Source organism: Leucopleurus acutus, assembly GCF_964270905.1.
Source record: "Leucopleurus acutus genome assembly, chromosome: 20".
NCBI lineage: Eukaryota > Metazoa > Chordata > Mammalia > Artiodactyla > Delphinidae > Leucopleurus > Leucopleurus acutus.
This window is the reverse complement of record NC_139162.1, coordinates 55,366,058-55,384,022: the sequence shown is the minus strand read 5'-3', so window position 1 is coordinate 55,384,022 and position 17,965 is coordinate 55,366,058. Positions and strand designations below refer to the sequence as shown.

General features: G+C 53.5%; 2 protein-coding genes and 1 pseudogene across 3 annotated transcripts; 2 read left to right on the top strand and 1 right to left on the bottom strand.

Annotated features, from left to right (window-relative positions):
• Window positions 1-46: 46 nt before the first annotated feature.
• Window positions 47-14,388, top strand: TMC4 (transmembrane channel like 4). The gene is made up of 15 exons (XM_082863515.1): window positions 47-127; window positions 764-974; window positions 2,877-3,022; window positions 3,417-3,649; window positions 3,788-3,909; window positions 10,494-10,641; window positions 11,171-11,338; window positions 11,564-11,727; window positions 11,990-12,116; window positions 12,392-12,489; window positions 12,821-13,004; window positions 13,383-13,513; window positions 13,617-13,772; window positions 14,011-14,089; window positions 14,196-14,388. The coding sequence occupies exons 1-15, from the start codon at window positions 64-66 to the stop codon at window positions 14,262-14,264; spliced, it is 2,100 nt and encodes a 699-aa protein (XP_082719641.1). The 5' UTR covers window positions 47-63; the 3' UTR covers window positions 14,265-14,388.
• On the bottom strand, window positions 4,330-5,284 carry LOC309977076 (large ribosomal subunit protein uL22-like; annotated as a pseudogene). Its single transcript has 2 exons — window positions 5,135-5,284; window positions 4,330-5,012 (listed from the first exon to the last, which is right to left on the bottom strand). The product of its transcript is annotated as a large ribosomal subunit protein uL22-like (transcript).
• A 473-nt stretch (window positions 14,389-14,861) lies between the features above and the next one.
• Window positions 14,862-17,965, top strand: LENG1 (leukocyte receptor cluster member 1; the record flags this gene model as incomplete). Its single annotated transcript, XM_082863555.1, has 4 exons — window positions 14,862-14,993; window positions 15,952-16,134; window positions 16,801-17,060; window positions 17,736-17,965. 4 exons carry the CDS (start codon window positions 14,862-14,864, stop codon window positions 17,947-17,949), a joined length of 789 nt encoding a protein of 262 aa, XP_082719681.1. The 3' UTR covers window positions 17,950-17,965.

The following is a 17,965-nucleotide window of genomic DNA, read 5'->3' as shown; positions in this document are numbered from 1 at the left end:
CCCTGCTCTGCTGGTCCTAGAGACGGGAACAGATCCGCGGCTGGGGCCATTGAAGAGAGCCCGATGTGGGAACAGGAGGCCTGGGCCTCCTCTGGGGGATGGCCGGCACCCCGGGAGACCAGAACAGGTAGGGGAGCCCGAGGAAGGTCAGGTTCCACTCCCCTGGTTGGCAGAAGTCCTGAGGGAGGCGGAGAACGGAGGTCTGCCTCCTGGGACCCCAGGGCCGAAGGGGGAGGGGCTTCGGCTCCCGGGTCTCTGGGGGACAGGGGACCCAGAGGCTGGGACTTCTGGGTCCTGGAGACCCGGAGTCTTGGAGGAGGAGAGGGCTAGGGGCTGGAGTATCTGAGGCTATCTGAGGAATGGGAGGGGCCAGGATCACAACCTGAATTAGACGGAAAAGGAAGTTGAGGAGCGGACTCCTCAGCCCTGGGGTAGGAGGGGCCTGGAGGGGCCACACTTGGGTGCTTGGCAGGGTTATGGGGCTGGTGTCTGGGACCGGGGATTCCAAACTCCCGGATCTGACGGGGGAGGGGCTGGGGGCCTGCACCCCTGGGTCTGAGGGGGGAGGGCTGGGGGCCCGGACCCCTGGGTCTGAGGGGGGAGGGCTGGGGGCCCAGATCCCTGGGTCTGAGGGCGGAGGGCTGGGGGCCCGGACCCCTGGGTCTGAGGGGGGAGGGCTGGGGGCCCGGACCCCTGGGTCTGAGGGAGGAGGGGCTGGGGGCCTGGACGCCTGGACTCCCAGCCGCCTGTCCTCCTGCCCCAGGTCCATCGCTGTCCTCTGTGCTTAATGAGCTCCCCAGTGCTGCTACCCTTCGGTACCGAGGCCCTGGGGTGCTGCCCTGGGGGGCCCTGGAGGAGGAGGAGGACGGACAGAGGAGCATCCAGTCCGTTGCAGAAGCCACACAAAAGGAGCTGCAGGAGCCTGGCCCTTCCCGGGAACTGCCGTGGCCCATGCAGGCCAGACGGGCACACAGGTGAGGCCCACCTCCCACTTCCCAGCCAGGTGTGGACCATCCTCCCACTTGTTGGAGGCTCTGTCTCCATCTCACTCTGTCCTTCTGTCGGTCCTTGCCTCTCTCAGAGCTGCCTCTGGGCTCCTTTTTCTCCAGTCTGTGTTTGTGCTTCTCTGATTCCAAGGAGTCCTGCCTCCGGGATTCTTTCTCCTCTCTCTCTCCCAAGTTCTCGTCTCTTGTGTCTTCTGTCCCTCCAAGGCTGTCTGCCTCTATTTCTCTCTGGGTGTCTGAAACAGTCAGGTTTTTTTCCTCTCTGCTTTATGTCTGTCTCTGCCTCCCCCTCTCCAAAGCCTATCACTCTTTGATTTCTTTCTTGCCTCTCTCCCGCTACATAATTTACAGTACCCAGTGAAAGCTGAAAATGCTGGGTCTCCTGTTCCACAATTAGTACTCATCTTAAGACGGCAACAGCACAGCATTCAAACAGCACAGCAAGTGGGACGCCCTTCCGAGAACGGGGTCCTGTGTGACTCTTCAGGGAGCCCTTGAAAACTGACCCTTTTCCTTACATAATCCTGACACCGATTCCGATATGTGGAGAATTTTCCCCACACCAAGCAATGCTCTGACACTAGCTTGATGTCCAACAGCTCAACTCAATTCTGACGCTATCTACCTGGAGATATAACCTCATTAACATAAAAAAACGCACCTTTATCACTGTCACCACTTAGGAAATTCAAGGATTTAGGAACTGTGTGCCAGAAACAGGACAAAGACCGAATATATACTTCTTTTTTAAAAAATTTTTTCCAGTTTTATTTAGATACAGTTGACATACAGCATCGTGCAAGTTTAAGGTGTACAATGTGTTGATTTGATTTTTTTTTTTTTTTTTTTTTTGCGGTACGCGGGCCTCTCACTGCTGTGGCCTCTCCCGTTGTGGAGCACAGGCTCCGGACGCGCAGGCTCAGCGGCCATGGCTCACGGGCCCAGCCGCTCCACGGCATGTGGGATTTTCTGTGCCACCAGGGAAGCCCTGTACTTATATTGATATATTACAAAATGATTATCCCAGTAGTGCTAGCTAACATCTCCATCATGTCAAATAATTACTATTTCTTTTCAGTGGTCAGAACATTGACTGTCTACTCTCCTAGCAAGCTTCAAGTGTACAACACAGTATTATGAGCTACAATCACCATGCTGTACCTTAAATCCCTGGAATTTATTCATCTTATAACTGGAAGTTTGTTCTCTTTGACCAACGTCTCCATTTCCCTACCCTACCCCCACAGCCCCTGGTAAACACCATCCTACGCTCTTTTGAGTTTGGTTTGTTTGTTTGTTTTAATTTTTATTTATTTATTTTTTTGAGTTCGGTTTTTTTAGATTCCACATGTAAGATCATCATACACTACCAAATATATATTTCTTATTATAAATCACAATATCACACCTACCTTTCTTCCTTTTTTTTTCATTTTTTACTTTATGATGGTATTTGCTGACAGAAAAGTGCATGAAACGTCATGTAGAAACTTAAAGAGTTTTCCCAAAGTGAGGGTCCAGGTAAACGCCACCTAGGGCACCCCCGCTTTCTTCTTCCCAGACTTTCACTGAGGATCATTCCTTGCTTTTCTTCATAGCGTTGCCACCTGTGTGCGCAGCCCTAAAGAGAAGAGTTTAACTGTGTTTGCTCTGTGCCTTTGTGTAAATCGAACTCTGCAGTCTATTTTCTGTCTGTCTTCCTATGCCGAGCATTAGGTGTGTTTCTTTTCATTGCTATGGAGTATCCCGTGTTAGGAATATATTTCAACTAACTTCCTGGTTCAAGGATTGGGTTGTTTCTACATGTGGGTGGTTTCCATTTGGGGCCACTAAGCCCCTCCTTTTCTGTGTCTGACTCTGTTTCGCTCCCAGACAGGGCCTTGCCAGGAACCAAGTGGCTCAGGGCTCGGGGTCCAGGGCCACCCACTGGACTCTTCTGCTTCGGAGGTCCAAGGAGAAGGTGCGGGAAGGCCTGCGCTCCGTGCAGCCCTGGGATTGGACGCTGAAGAGGATTGGGGGTACCGTGGGCTTTGGTCTGGCATCTTGGGACGGGACTGGACTCCTGGGTCTGAGGGCTGAGGGGCTGGGGGCCTGGACCCCTGGGCCTGAGGGAGGAGGGGCTGGGGGCTGGACCCCTGGGTCTGAGGGAGGAGGGGCTGGGGGCTGGACTCCCGGGTCTGAGGGAGGAGGGGCTGGGGGCTGGACCCCTGGGTCTGAGGGAGGAGGAGTCTGGGGGCTGGACCCCTGGGCCTGAGGGGGGAGGGGCTGGACCCCTGGGCCTGAGGGAGGAGGGGCTGGGGGCTGGACCCTTGGGTCTGAGGGAGGAGGGGCTGGGGGCTGGACTCCCGGGTCTGAGGGAGGAGGGGTCTGGGACCAGAAAGGAGCCCGCGGCCTGTCTGCTGCCCCCTGCAGGCCAGTTTGGCGCCGGCACAGAGTCCTACTTCTCCCTGCTGCGCTTCCTGCTGCTTCTCAACGTGCTGGCCTCCGTGCTTACAGCCTGCATGATTCTGCTGCCCACCTGGTTGGAAGGGGCTCCCCCTGGTCCCCCTGCCCCTAACGCCTCCTCACCCTGCGGCTCCTACATGCCCGGCTCTCAGAGCCTGGTCACCTTCTCCACCCATCTCTTCAATTTCCTCTCCGGAGAGGTGCGTGCCTGGGTCCCTGGGAAGCCCCCGCTCTGAGCCTTGGTGCCCTCAGTGACCCCCGACCCTGATGGCCCAGCTCCCTGAACCCTGCCTCTGCCCAGCCCCGTGGTGACCCCTGCCCTGCCTTTCCTCCCCCAGGGTTTTCTAGAATGGTCTCCTCTCTTCTATGGGTTCTACCCGCCCCGCCCACACCTGGCCATCACCTACCTGTGCTCCACCTTTGCCATTTGCCTCCTCTACCTGCTGCTCATCCTGCACCGGTCAGTGACACCCCTACACCCAGGCCCCCCAGACCATAGGGGAGTAGCAGTGATAGATGCCCTCCTCCAGAATCCCGAGGCTTGCTCTGTGGTCCCTTTCTCTCCGTTTGAGTTGCAATCGAATTTTAAAATGCTTCATGATTGCTGCAGGCCAGGGCTAAAGATGAGAAGTTTCTCCCTCCTGTGACTTACAGTGTAGTGGGGAAGGTAAGATATTAAGCAAGCAAGTTAATTACATCTTTTCTGGAGGGGAGAATGCTAAACCAATAGAGGTCATTCATTCACTCATGCAACAGATATTTATTGAGCAGATACTATGGGCCGGGCATTGTTCTAGGCAGCTGGCAAAAAAGAACGAACAAACAAAAATCCAACAGTCTGGTCCTGGGGGAGCTGACATTTTAACAGGAGAGACCAGTGATAAGCAATAAGCCCTAATAAGTGGATTGCATGGCTTGTTAGAGGGTGAGCGGGTACAGGCAGAGCAGGTGAGGGGGACTGACAGTGATACTGGGCCAGGTTGCTGTTTTGTTTTGTTTTCCCCGCACCACACAGCTTGTGGGATCTTAGTTCCCTGACCAGGGATTGAACCCGGGCCCCAGCAGTGAAAGTATTGAGTCCTAACCACTAGACCGCCAGGGAACTCCCCAGGCTGTTGCGGGCTTTTTGTTTTTACTTTTTTGTGTGTTTATTTTTTGCAGCATTTATTCCCGGGCCATAAGTTTTTGTTTCGTCCGTTTCTTCTGGGACAGGTTTTTCTTCTGGGCAACCTCCTCGTCTGGTTTAGGAACAATCTGTTCTTTTTCAGTAAGGTTCATCTCAATGTGGCAGGGAGAGCTCATGTGTGGGTTGAGCCGACCGAGCAGAACTCTGTAAGTTCTGCGCTGCATCTTGGGGGCTCTGTTCACCTGGATGTGCTCAGTGACCAGAGAATCTACATCTAAGCCCTTAAGCTCAGCATTACTCTCTGCATTTTTGAGCATGCGCAGTGAAAATTCAGCACTCTTTTTGCGTCACCGACCCTGCGTCCAGCTCCGCTGTTTGGCCTGGGGACACCTACCAACTCCACCATTGTAACGACGGAATGGCACACATTGCTTTTTCTGTTTTTTTCTTTAAACATCTTTATTGGAGTATAATTGCTTTACCATGTTGTGTTAGTTTCTGCCGTATAACAAAGTGAATCAGCATCATCAAAAAATCCGCATTGCTCCTTTCAAGTGACATCCTTCAGATACTTGGCGGCTTTTCGGATCTGCATACCCTTAATGGCCTGGGCAGTTTCACAAGTGTTCTTAAAGTGAACACAAAGATTTGAACCTCTTGACTTGCATGATTTTGTGGGGTTTTCTGGGTCAAGTGAATAGCAAACCATTTCTAGAGGTCACCTCAGGCCACTTAACTGGAAAAAGGCCAGTCTGTTGTTTTTGTGTGTGTGTTTTGTTGTTGTTTTTAATTTATTTATTTTTGGCTGTGTTGGGTCTTCGTTGCTGCGCGCCGGCTCCCTCTAGCTGCGGAGAGCGGGGGCTACTCTTTGTTGTGCGCAGCTTCTCATTGCGGTGCTTCTCTTGTTGCAGAGCACGGGCTCTAGGCGCACGGGCTTCAGTAGTTGTGGCTTGTGGGCTCAGTAGTTGTGGCGCACGGGCTTAGTTGCTACGCAGCATGTGGGATCTTCCCGGACCAGGGCTCGAACCCGTGTCCCCTGCATTGGCAGGCGGATTCTTAACCACTGCACCACTAGGGAAGCCCCTAGGCTGCTGTTTTAATAGGGCGTCTGGGAAGCTTCATTGAGGACATGGTGTTTAAGCAAAGACATTGAGAAAGTGTGAGGGATTTGGTCACTCAGATACCTGGAGAAAGGAATTCCAGGCAGAGGGTGCAGCTGGAGCAAGGGAGGAGCAGGGCTGGCGTGTTTCAGGGTGCACAAGGAGGCCTGTGGGGCTGGATCAGAGAGAGGCGGGGGGCGAGTAGAGAGCGGGGAGCAGTAGGGGATGGGCCCACATTCCGTAAAGAATTGGGATTGTTTCTGAGATGGGACTCATTGCAGGTGCCTGAGCAGATCACCCTGATCTGATTTAGGTTTTAAAAGAAAAGAATCTGTGGCTCTATGGAAGAGAGGGGAGCTGGGGAGAGGAAAAGGGAGGGAGAGAGCTTAAGGGCAAGGCGGCAGCAGTAGAATAGTTACGAGATTATTGCAATCAATTGCAAAAATCACCAAGAGAGGTGGCTTGGACCAGGGTGGTGACAAGTGGTCAGTTTTGAGTTTAGTTTTTTTTTTTTCATTGAATTTCTTTTTTCCCCAGCTTTATTGAGATATAATTGACACATAACATTGTGTAGGTTGATGGCGTACACTGTGTTGGTTCGATGCCTTTATATATTGCAATATGATTACCACCATAGGTTAGCTAACACCTCCATCAAGTCAGTTACCATTTCTTTTTTTGGTGAGAACACTTAAGATCTACTTTCTTAGCAACTTTCAAGTATATAATGCAGCACTGTTAATGACAGGCAGAATATTGTACATTAGATCCCCAGAACTTACTCATTTTATAACTGGATGTTGGTACCCTTTGACCCACATCTCCCCAGTTCCTGCACCCCCCGCCCCAGCCCTGGTAACTACTGTTCTAATCTGTTTCTATGTGTTTGGCTTTTTTAGGTTCCACATATAAGTGATATCTCATACAGTATTTGTCTTTCTCTGTCTGATTTATCTCACTTAGCATAATGCCCTCAAGGTCCATCCCTGTTGTCTCAAATGGCAAGATTTCCTTCTTTTTCATGGCTGAATAATATTCCATTGTGTGTATATAAAAAATATATCATCTGTTGACAGACACTTAGGTTGTTTCCATATCTTGACTACTGTGAATGATGCTGCAGTGAACGTGCAGGGGCAGATATCACTTTGAGATCCTGTTTTCATTCTCTTTGGATAAATACCCAGAAGTGGGATTGCTGAATCATATGGTAGTTCTGCTTTTAATTTTTTTGAGGAAACTCCATACTGTTTTTTCCTTAGTGTCTGAATCAGTTTACATTCCCGTTATCAGTGCACAAGGCACAGGGTTCCTGTTTTTCCACATCCTCTCCAACATCTGTATCTCTTACCTTCTTGGTGACAGCCTTTCTTTTTTTTTTTAATTAATTAATATTTTATTTTTGGCTGCGTTGGGTCTTCGTTGCTGCATGCGGGCTTTCTCTAGTTGCGGTGAGGGGGGGCTACTCTTCATCGCAGTGTGCAGGCTTCTCATTGCGGTGGCTTCTCTTGTTGCGGAGCATGGGCTCTAGGCATGCAAGCTTCAGTAGTTGTGGCACATGGGCTCAGCAGTTGTGGCACGCAGGCTTAGTTGCTCCATGGGATCTTCCTGGACCAGGGCTCGAACCCGTGTCCCCTGAATTGGTAGGCGGATTCTTAACCACTGCGCCACCAGGGAAGTCCGGTGACAGTCTTTCTGACAGGTGTGAGGTGATAGCTCATGATTTTGATTTGCATTTCCCGGATGATTAGTGACATTGAGCACCTTTTTATATACCTGTCGGCCATCTGCTTGTCTTCTTTGAAAAAATGTCTATTCTATTGCTCTGCCCATTTTTTAATGGGGTTGTTTGGGCTGGTTGGTTGGTTGGTGTTTTGTTTTGTTCTTTTGCTATTGAGTTCTATGAATTCTTTCTATATTTTAGATATTAACCCTTTATCAGATGGATGATATGCAAGTATTTTCTCTCATTCTGTAGGTTGCCTCTTCCTTTTTTGGATTGTTTCTTTTGCTGTGTATAAGCTTTTTAGTAGCCCCATTTATTAATTTTTCCTTTGGTTACTTGTGCTTTTGGTGTCACGTCCAAAAGAACGTTGCTCAGACCAACGTCAAGGAGATTTTCTTCTGTTTTCTTCTAGGAGTTTTTCAGTTCCAGGTCTTACGCTTAAGTATTAAAGCTGTTTAGAGTTAATTTTTGTGAATGGTTTAAGGTTGGGGTCTAATGTCAGTCTTCTGCATGTGGATATCCAGTTTTCCCAACACCATTTATGGAAGAGACTATCCTTTCCTCACTGAGTGTGTGGGCTTCCTTGTCAAATATTAGTTGACCATATATATTTCTCATTAAAAATAAAAAAAATCACAGGGAATTCCCTGGTGGTCCAGTGGTTAGGATGCTGTGCTTTCACTGCTGGGGCCTGGGTTCAATCCCTGGTCGGGGAACTAAGATCCTGAAAGCTGCGTGGCAGGACAACACACACACACACACACACACACACACACACACACACACACACACACACACACACACACACACACACACACACACACACACAGAAAAATGGACAAACCAAAGTATAGATCTTGGCACATTTCCCATCCACATCTAGAACATGACTAGCTTCCAGAAGCTCCTCAATATCTCTTCAGCTTACTACATCCCCCCCCCCCCGTGCCCAACCACCATTGTTTCTATTGACACTATAGCTTGCTTTTGGCCCGTTTGTTCTTTATATAAAGGGAGACTGTATATATGTTAAGAGGAAAGCCCACAGGCTTCTCTAATAATTGCATGTGGGGTGTGGTGAATGATGGAAGTTAAGAATGACTCCAGGTGTTTGCTGTCAGTTGAGATGGGGAGGGCTGTAGAAAGAACAGGTTTTGTTGGGGAATATCCGGGGTGCAGTTTTGGACCAGTTGATTCTGGGATGCCTTTTGGACTGATGAGGGAATATTGAGTAGGCAGTTGCATACGTGGGAGTCTGGACTGAAGTTACAAACCTGAGACTCACTAGCATTCAGGCAAGCCTGGGAGATCCCAAAGGGAAGGGACTGGGATCAAGAAAGAAACCAAGAACTTAAAAAAAAACGGGGGGGGGCTTCCCTGGTGGCGCAGTGGTTGAGAGTCCGCCTGCCGATGCAGGGGACACAGGTTCGTGCCCCGGTCCGGGAAGATCCCACATGCCGCGGAGCGGCTGGGCCCGTGAGCCATGGCCGCTGAGCCTGCGCCTCCGGAGCCTGTGCTCCGCAACAGGAGAGGCCACAACAGTGAGAGGCCCGCGTACTGCAAAAAAAAAAAAAAAAAAAAAAAAAAGGAGTGTTTCCTAAATGCCAGGCACCGTGACAGGGCCCAGGAACACCAGATGGGGGTCCCCCTACCTTTATACAGCTTACAGTCGAGTAGGGGAGATAAATTTCGAGATAAGACTGTTAAATAAACAAGCAAGTCAGCAATTTGAGTTTGGGAGCTGTACTATATAGAAAACAAATGGTGGATACGATAGAGCAGGGATCAGCACAATTTTTTTTTCTGATAAAAAAATGAAGGTAGGAAATAGTTTCATCTTTGCAGGCCATGTGGTCTCTGTCTCAACTAGAGTCTGCCGGGCCAAAGCCTCTGTGGACAGGAGGAAAATGAGTGCGTGTGGCTGTGTGCCAATCAAGCTGTATTTACAAAAACAGGATTTGGTCCCAGGGTTGTAGTTTGCTGCCCCCCTGTGATAGAGAATAATGGGCGGGGACCCTCATTAGATGGAGTGGTCAGTAAAGAACTCTCTGAGGAAGTGACCTGTAGAGGAAGACAGGAATGGTGGGAGGGAGCCAGCCAGGTGAACAGCCAAGACACCAGCATTGCAGACAGAGGGGACTGTGAGTGCAAAGGCCCTGTGGTGGAAAGAGGTTGGGAAATGAAAGGTGAGGAGGAGGTTGGGGGGGTGGACAGGATTTGAGCTTGGAGAAGTAGGTGGGGGCCAGATCAGGGGGGCTATGCTATGAAGGAGCCTAGGACTCAAGAACAAAGAGAAGCTGTGACTTCCCTGGTGGTCCAGTGGTTAAGACTCTGTGCTTCCTTCCACTGCAGGGGGCGCGGGTTCCACCCCTGGTCAGGGAACTAAGATTCCACATGCCAAAAAACAAAGAGAAGCTGCGGAATAGGTTTTAAGTGGGAATGCCATCGGATCCGCGTAAAAGGAAGGCTCTACTAGCTCGGGAGCGGAGACCGGGCACACGTGTTAGCAGGGAGAGCAGGTGGGAGGCCTCTGGGCCCACTTGAGAGGCGATGGGGGCCAGAGCCGGGGCGGCGAAGGGGGGTGTGGAGCCTTCCTGCTCAGTTTTCTGTTTCTCTCCTTTTCTCTGGTTTTCTACCCCCTCCCTGGGTCTTTGTCCCCCTCTCTCCAGTCCCTTTACCTGCCCCCTCCTTTTCTGAGTCTCTGGACCCCCTGTCCCCCCCGCCTTTCTCCATCTCTTTTTCTCTGAGTCTCTGTCCCCTTTTCTTGAAATCTCTGCCCCCCTTTGGGGGTCTCAGTCTTCCCTCTAAATCTCTCTCTCCCCAGAGTCTCTGTTCTCTTCTCTCTGGAGAGCTGTCCTTATCTCTTAGGTTTCTGTCTTATCTTTTTGGGTGTCTGGCCTCCTCTGGGCCTCTCTCAATCTCTTTCTTGGTCTTTGGCGACAATGACTGTATGTGTCTCCACCAGGTAGCAGCCTCCAAATGCCCAAGGTCTTAGAGTTCATTTTCCCTGTTTGCCCCAGAAGGGGAGAAGGGTACCCCCCCGCTTGTGGCTGTCCTGCTACACCCCGTCTCTCGGATCTCCCCTCTCTTAGCTCGGTGTCTGGGCTGAAGCAGACGCTGTTGGCTGAGTCAGGGGCCGTGATCAGCTACAGCCACCGCGTGTTCTCCGCCTGGGACTTTGGCCTCAGCGGGGAGGTCCACGTGCGGCTGCGCCAGCGCAACATCCTATTTGAGTTGCAGGTGCGCTTAGGGGTGGGGGAGCCTACAACCAAATGTCACCCGAGGGGGCGGGGTTGAGAGAATGGGCGGGGCCTAGACCAGGGACCGGGCCTCCAGAGAGATGCTGGGCGGAGCTTTCTTCTAAGGAGGCGGGCCTTGGGGGAAAGGGGCCAAGGCCACTACAGGGATGCCTGAAGTCAAAGGGTACAGGAAAAAGCTAGCAGCAGGAAAGGGGCGGTACCTAAAGCTCCTCGGTTCAAAGTTAAGAGAAGGGTGTGGCCAGAAAGGGCGTGATAAAGTAGAACTGTAACTCCAAAGCACCAGGCACGAGTGCTGGGCGGGTCCTGGGAGGAGCTGGACGTGTTGGGTGGGGCCTTGGGGGCGGAGCCAGATCTCAATTGTCACCTGGAGGGCCCTGGATGGGCTGAGATAAGGATTATAGATGTTCTTGGAGGGGCGGTGCTGCCTCGGTTCACGTTGAGCCTGGGCTCTGGACCACAGGCTGCACCTAGGGTAATGGAACCCAAGTGGACGTCTCTTCCGGCCTTAGGTGGAGCTGGAGGAAGCAGCGGTGCGGCGCCAGGCTGCGGTGCGGACGCTGGGCCAACAAGCCAGGGTGTGGTCGGTGCGGTTGCTGCTCAACATGGCGGTGTTGGCACTCCTGGGGGCAGCCTTCTACGGCGTCTACTGGGCCACAGGGGCCACTGTGGAGCTGCAGGTGTGGAGGGCCCCGGGGGAGGAAAGGGCCTGGAACCTACATTTCCAGGGGTGGAGGAGACTGAGGCCTATGATTCCTGGAATTTCAGAGAGGAGGGATTGGTGTGTGTGGGGGGATTATGTTTGGACTTCAGGGTGATGAAGGAGGAAGAGGCTGGCGGAGGACGTTAAGCATGGCTCCTGCAGGACCCCAGAGCCTCCTCTCTTGGTCCACCCTCCCTCCTAGGATATGTCTTTTATCCAGGGAATGCCACTGCCGAAGCTCGTGGTGGATTACCTTCCGTCCATCTTCATCTCCGGGGTCAACTTCGTGCTGCCACCGGTGTTCAAGCTCATTGCCCCACTGGAGGGCTACACCAGGAGCCGCCAGATCGTTTTTATCCTGCTCAGGTTCTGGACTCCTGGGGTGGGCTGGGGATGATGGTGGGGCTGGTCGGGGGACATTGGTTGTAGCAAATAAGAGACTGAAATCGTCAGGATATGGGATCCAGTGGGATCTGGATTCAAATCCCGACTCTTCCTGTCACTGAGCCTCAGTCTGCTTCATCTGGGAAATGGGGAGAATTGTGAGCACGCTCCACACAGGAGAGTCCAGGCACGTGGTGGGCACTTGGTCAGTGCTGATTCCCTTTCTCTCTCTTCCCCTTGCCAGGACAGTGTTTCTCCGCCTGACCTCCCTGCTGGTCCTGCTCATCTCTCTCTGGAATCAGATCACTTGCGGGGGAGATGCGGACGCTGAGGAGTGCAAAACCTGTGGCTACAATTACAAAGAACTTCCGGTGAGGATGAGGGGTGGGGGAGGGGACGGACTCCTGGGTCCTTGAAGGAAAGGAGGAGCCCGGTGGGTCCGGACCCCTGGCTTGGGAGGAAAGGGGAGCTTGGGGTGCTAGAATACCTTCCCCTTGAGGACAGGGGTATGGATTTAAAAAAAAAACTAAAGGCCCCCAGAGAAAGTATTGATAGAATCTCATAGCTTGCAGTTTGGAGACTCAGACGTTCGGGTCTACAGGTGTCTGGGTCCTGAGGTCTTTATGACCCGTTCTTCCTTCCTCAGTGCTGGGAGACTCGCCTGGGACAGGAGATGTACAAACTCCTGCTGTTTGATCTCCTGACCGGCCTGGCAGTCACGCTGCTCATCCAGTTTCCTCGGAAGTAAGAGTCCCGCCCCTTGCTGTGGTCCCGCCCAGCACCCAGTTTTCTCTTTCGCCCCGCCCCTTTCTAGCCCTGCCTCTGACTGCCCTGCCCGCAGACCCCGCCCCTCCACGAGTTTGGTAGTCACTTCCCTGCGGCCCTGTCCCTACTGCCATGATCGCCTGCCTCTACGCCTCAAGCCCCGCCCTCTAGACACACCCCCTCCAGAACCTTGAAGGCTCCGCCCCAGCCCCAGATATGCTCACTTCCGATTGGTGGGCGGGACGGTGAAGGCGGGGAAACCCGTGGCCGGCCTGCCTCTGATTCGGCCCGGCCTCACCCCGCCCCTCAGGCTGCTGTGTGGCCTCTGTCCCGGGGCGCTGGGTCGTTTTGCGGGGACCCTGGAGTTCCAGGTGCCTGACGAAGTGCTGGGGCTCATCTACGCACAGACAGTGGTCTGGGTGGGGAGTTTTTTCTGCCCTTTACTGCCTTTGCTCAACACGGCCAAGTTCCTGCTGCTTTTCTATTTGAAGAAGGTGAGGGGTGGGGAGCACCCTTGGGTCTGAAGCGGGAGGTATTGGGGCTTGGGCTTCTGGGTCCTGGGGGGAGGAGGGGACTGAGGGATGTGACTACGGGGTCCTGTAGGGGGAGGATGCCAGGGTCGTGGACTACTAGATCCTGACGGAGGATGGGTCTGGAGGACAGATTCCTGGATGTGGGAGAAGGAGGGGTCCAGGGCATCCCAACTTTTAGGTCTGAGGGAAGCGGGGACACGGACTCCTGTGTCTGATAGTGGAAAAGAACTGGGGCTCCTGGATCCTGACTGAGGAGAAGAGGCCAGGGACCAGGGCTCCTGGATGGTGGAGAAGGAGAGTCTGGGGCTCAGATTCCCTCATCCCCCCCCCCCCCACCAGATCACCCTCTTCTCCACCTGCTCCCCGGCCTCTCGCACCTTTCGGGCCTCCACTGTGAACTTCTTCTTCCCCCTGGTCCTTCTCCTGGGTCTGGCCATCTCCACCGTTCCTGTGCTTTATAGCATCTTCCTGTAAGTGTGAGAGGCACCTGCCTCTCTCTCCCTCCCTCCTTCCTCCTTTCTCCAGGGTTCTGACTTTTGGCCATCCTTGAGCTCTGCCTGTCTTTGACTTCAGGATCCCACCTTCTAAGCTGTGTGGTCCATTCCGGGGGCAGTCGTCCATCTGGGCCGAGATCCCCGAGTCTATTTGCAAGCTCCCTCAGACTGCCCAGAAATTTCTCTTCTTCCTGGGGACCCAGGCTTTTGCTGTGCCCCTTCTGCTGATCTCCAGGTGAGAGCCCTAGACTCCTGGGTCTGAGTTTGAATGTCTGACCTGGGGTCTCGCTGCCTGCTTCCAAGAAAGAAGGGAGCTGGGGGCCCAGACTCTTGGGTCTGAGGAAAGGAGGGGGCTGGGATACTAGACTTCTTGAGTCTGAAGGAGGAGGTCCAGACTCCTGATTACTAAAGAGCCCTACGTTGAAGATATTCTAAGGGCGTTTGGGGAGTAGCTTCCATTCCGTCTCTTCTAGCATCCTGATGGCGTATACCGTGGCCCTGGCTAACTCATACGGACGCCTCATCTCTGAACTCAAACGCCAGATAGAGACGGTGAGCCAGGCCCGGTCCCTGGGAAGGGGTCCTGGGGAATATGGAAAGGGACACGGGTGGAGAGAAGATCTGTCTTATCTCCACCTCTCTTTACCCTTTACCTCAGGAGGCGCAGAATAAAGTCTTCCTGGCACAGCGCGCTGTGGCGCTGAGCTCGGCCAACCGAGCTCTTTGACCTCTCCAGCCTGGCTCAGGGTGACCTCCCACTTTCAGACCCAGACCTGCCCTCAGATCCTTTGTAAGCCTCGGCCACATCATTTGGAAAATAAGCGAACTGGAGAAGACTCCATGCTTTTCCAGCCCTGGGATCCACTGCTAAGTCCCTGACTCTCCAGTGAACCTCTTTCTAGTACCAATAAACACAGCTGAGGCTGCTGAGTGCTTTTTGAAACTCGCGTCCAGAAGGCGGGGCAAGGCATCAGCGGGACATAAACCAATCAAATGTGTTTACCTGTGGGTCGGCGCGGCGGGCTCTTCCGCGAGAGGATCTGGCGGGAGTGCCAGCCAATCAGAGGCCGCGTTCAGTAGCGTCCGGGCGGGGACACTTGTGATTGACTCAGAATCTTGATAAGAGGCGGTCGCTAGGCGACACCACGCGCAATTCCGAGCAATGGGAGGTGGGCGTCTCAGCCAATCAACTTTCGCTACAGACCCAGAGGGGCGTGCCAAATAGTCCAGGACCAATCCGTGGCCGAGACAGGGAGGGGCCATCCTCTCGCCAATCTGAAGTGCTAGAAGGCGGGCCTGCCAGTCCGTGGACAGCTACGGCGCCATGAATATCTTACCCAAGAAGAGCTGGCACGTCCGGAACAAGGACAATGTCGCCCGCGTGCGGCGTGACGAGGCCCAAGCCCGGGAGGAGGAGAAAGAGCGTGAGCGGAGGGTGCTGCTCGCTCAGCAAGAGGTAAGCTCCCAGTCCGGCCGGGCGGAGCGCCCAGGCGCCTCGGGAGGGACCGGAAGTGGGGCGGCGCGCAGGCGCAATGCACACCGTGCGGAATTAGGGGCCAGGCTCCCTGGAAGCGTGTGCGGTCTTTTGCGTATCCCACCTCGAGCTCTCCCTGGTCTTGGTTCTACCCACTCCTAGAGTAGGAGCCCATGAATAAACGAAGCCCTGGACAATTCAAGGAAACTCGGACCACTTTTTAGTTTACCTGCACAAACTCCCTATTTAGTAAGCGCCTACTCTATGCTCGCCCCGTGCAGAGCGCTTGACTTGCCAAATCTCTCAAGCACTGTTCGTTCTTAGAGAGGCTGTCATTTCCATTGTGCAGAGAAGTGAGATGGCTTCAGAGAGGAAGACACAGCGAAATGACAGTGGAACAAGCCAGTTCCGCTCTGTCGGGCGAGCCTTTTGCCTGCACCGCTGCCCACACACAAACACTACTACAGGCTCTCTTTATAACTCCTAACCTGTTTGGTTTATACCTAGCTTCCTGTCCTTTGGCTAATCTGATTGTCAACACTGGCTGGGAGGTAGTCAGGGTTTTTAAAATTCACATTTACCAGTAGAAATTGCAAATCAACAGGGATAGTGACATGGAGCCCTGCCTGGAATTCAGATCACCTGTCCTAATACACGAATTGGCTGCCTTCGTAGCTGTTTTTACTGTGTCACTCGAGATTGGGAACCCGCCTGGTTTACTGTTTGAAAGGTAGCTTACAAACCCAGGCGTTGCCTCATTCCCCCACCCTCTCCGCAGGCTGGGATAGGTGCCTCTTCTGGGCTCCCAGTGCCCCTGCTCCCTTTCTTTACAGCCCCCAGCACCACGGCCTGTGGTTTTCTGTGGTCGGCACCAGGCTCACAGTTCCTTGAGTCACATCTAGGTTCTGAATGTTCTGCCTATACCTTTCTTTTCCCCCAGGCCCGCACAGAATTCCTACGGAAGAAAGCCAGGCATCAGAACTCACTACCTGCGGCTGAAGCAGCAGCACCAGGAGCCCCAAGCAGTTCTGGCCCTGTGGATCTGTTTCGAGAGCTGCTGGAAGAAGGGAAGGGGGTGAGCAGAGGCAATAAAGAGTACGAGGAAGAGAAGAGACGAGAGAAAGTAAGTCGGTCTTGCCCTCTTCGTCAGAGTCATGGATGGAGCTGGGGGAAGGGGAGCACCTTGCCCGTCAGGTGTGACTAAGGAGTGTTTAGGGATATGGTGGGGATTAAACAAGCTAATGTGGGGAACTCAGAACCGTACCAAAACATAGCACTTAAGAGGTGTTGGTTATTGCCGGCAGCTAGGTACAGACCTCTCAGGTCTCTCACCTGCTGTCCAGAGCCTATAGATAGTTGGGAAGTGTTGAGGGGCTTTTAAATGTAGATCAGATCCTGTCAGTCACCTGCTCTCAGGGACTTCCCATCAAACTCTGAACTTGCCTCCTCCCCCCACCTCAGTCATTCCTCTTCCTTGCTTGCTTCTCTCAGGTTTTTCTTCAGTTGTCTCCCCAAAGATGCCTGCCTTTGAACCCTAACCTAAACCAGTTCCACCCTGTCCCCTCCTTCCTGTGCTTTTTGTTTCTGAAGCTGCCATTGTGCCCATTGTGCCCCCGGAGCAGGAGCCCCATACGTACTGGTCTGTTGTGTCCCCAGCACCTGGCAGAGGTGGCTCATGACAGGCCTGTTGGCTCAATGTCTGGTTCTGCCTCGGGAACCTTGGGTGTCCCTGGGTTCCCCAAGGGGAGACACACTTGACATTCTCACTTCCACATTTTGTCTTCCTCAGGAGATGCAAGAGAAGGCTCTGGGCATCCTGACGTACCTGGGCCAGAGTGCAGCGGAAGCCCAGACTCAGCTCCCTTGGTACCAGCTCCCCCCAAATCGGGGCGGCCCCCCGTCTGGTCCAGGACCAGATGAGAAGATCAAGAACAGCCTGGACCCTCTGGGGGAGATGCAGAAACATTTGGGGAAGAAGAGAAAGCACAGTGGTGACAATGGCAGTCACAGCAGAAAGGAAAAGGAGGGACCCGAGAAACGACCCAAAGAGTAAGGAGCCTGGGCCTTGGGGGTTGGCCATGGCCATGCGGGCGCCATGGAAGCTCTCTCTGGTTGGGACGGGAGGGCTCTGGGGTCTAGATACGTGTTCTCAACACGTGGTCCAGGGACCCCGGGGGTCCCGACACCCCTTCACGGGGTCTGCGAAGTCAAGCCTATTTTCGTAACATCATTTAACTTTTTAACTCTCGTTCTCGGGGTCCCCAGAGGCTACATGATATGAGACGACACCACTGATGTGGCTGGTGGGACATTCGCTTGTGTTAAGATTTCTCATTTTGTATATGCAAGAGATTGACAGATAAAATCCACTGAAACAAAGCTCTCTGAGGTTCAGTTTTTGAGACCAGAGTGTGAGAACCACGGGGCTAGAATAAAAGCAGGTTTGTGTCCCTAGGATGCAGACCCCTGAGTGTAGATCGGGTATACCGACCCGTCTCCTTTCTCCCACAGATGAGGGAATGGGGAGGGCCAGGCTGTGCTCAGTGCCATCCAGCCGCTTAGTGGTGGAGGGGCACCCACCTGTAGAGGTGGTGAGGCCAGCTTCAGGGTCCCAGCACCAGTCTGCTTCCCTCCCAGGTGGCAGCTCCCTCCCAGAGGACAATGGGGGAGGGCGGGGCCTCCTGGGACTACCAGCTTTCTGAACCGACTCTCATCTCCTCCCAGACCCCCGTCCCTGGACCAGCTTCGAGCTGAACGTCTCCAGCGGGAAGCGGCCGAGAGGGCTCGGGCACAGGCCCTGCTGGCCCGGATTGGAGGCACGGCAGCCCAGGAGGATCAGCCAGAAGAGGTGGACGATCGGCGGAGGCGGTACAACTCCCAGTTCAACCCCCAGCTGGCCCGGCGCCCCCGCCAGCAGGAACGCCCCCTGGCTCACTGACTCAGGGGGTACAGGA

Excerpts from the sequence above, each read along its gene's own strand:
- TMC4 (XM_082863515.1), top strand. The coding sequence starts at position 64 with ATGTGGGAACAGGAGGCCTGGGCCTCCTCTGGGGGATGGCCGGCACCC. Across the intron at positions 128-763 it reads ACCCCGGGAGACCAGAACAG|GTCCATCGCTGTCCTCTGTG; the intron begins GTAGGGGAGCCC and ends CTCCTGCCCCAG. Across the intron at positions 12,117-12,391 it reads ACAATTACAAAGAACTTCCG|TGCTGGGAGACTCGCCTGGG; the intron begins GTGAGGATGAGG and ends TTCCTTCCTCAG.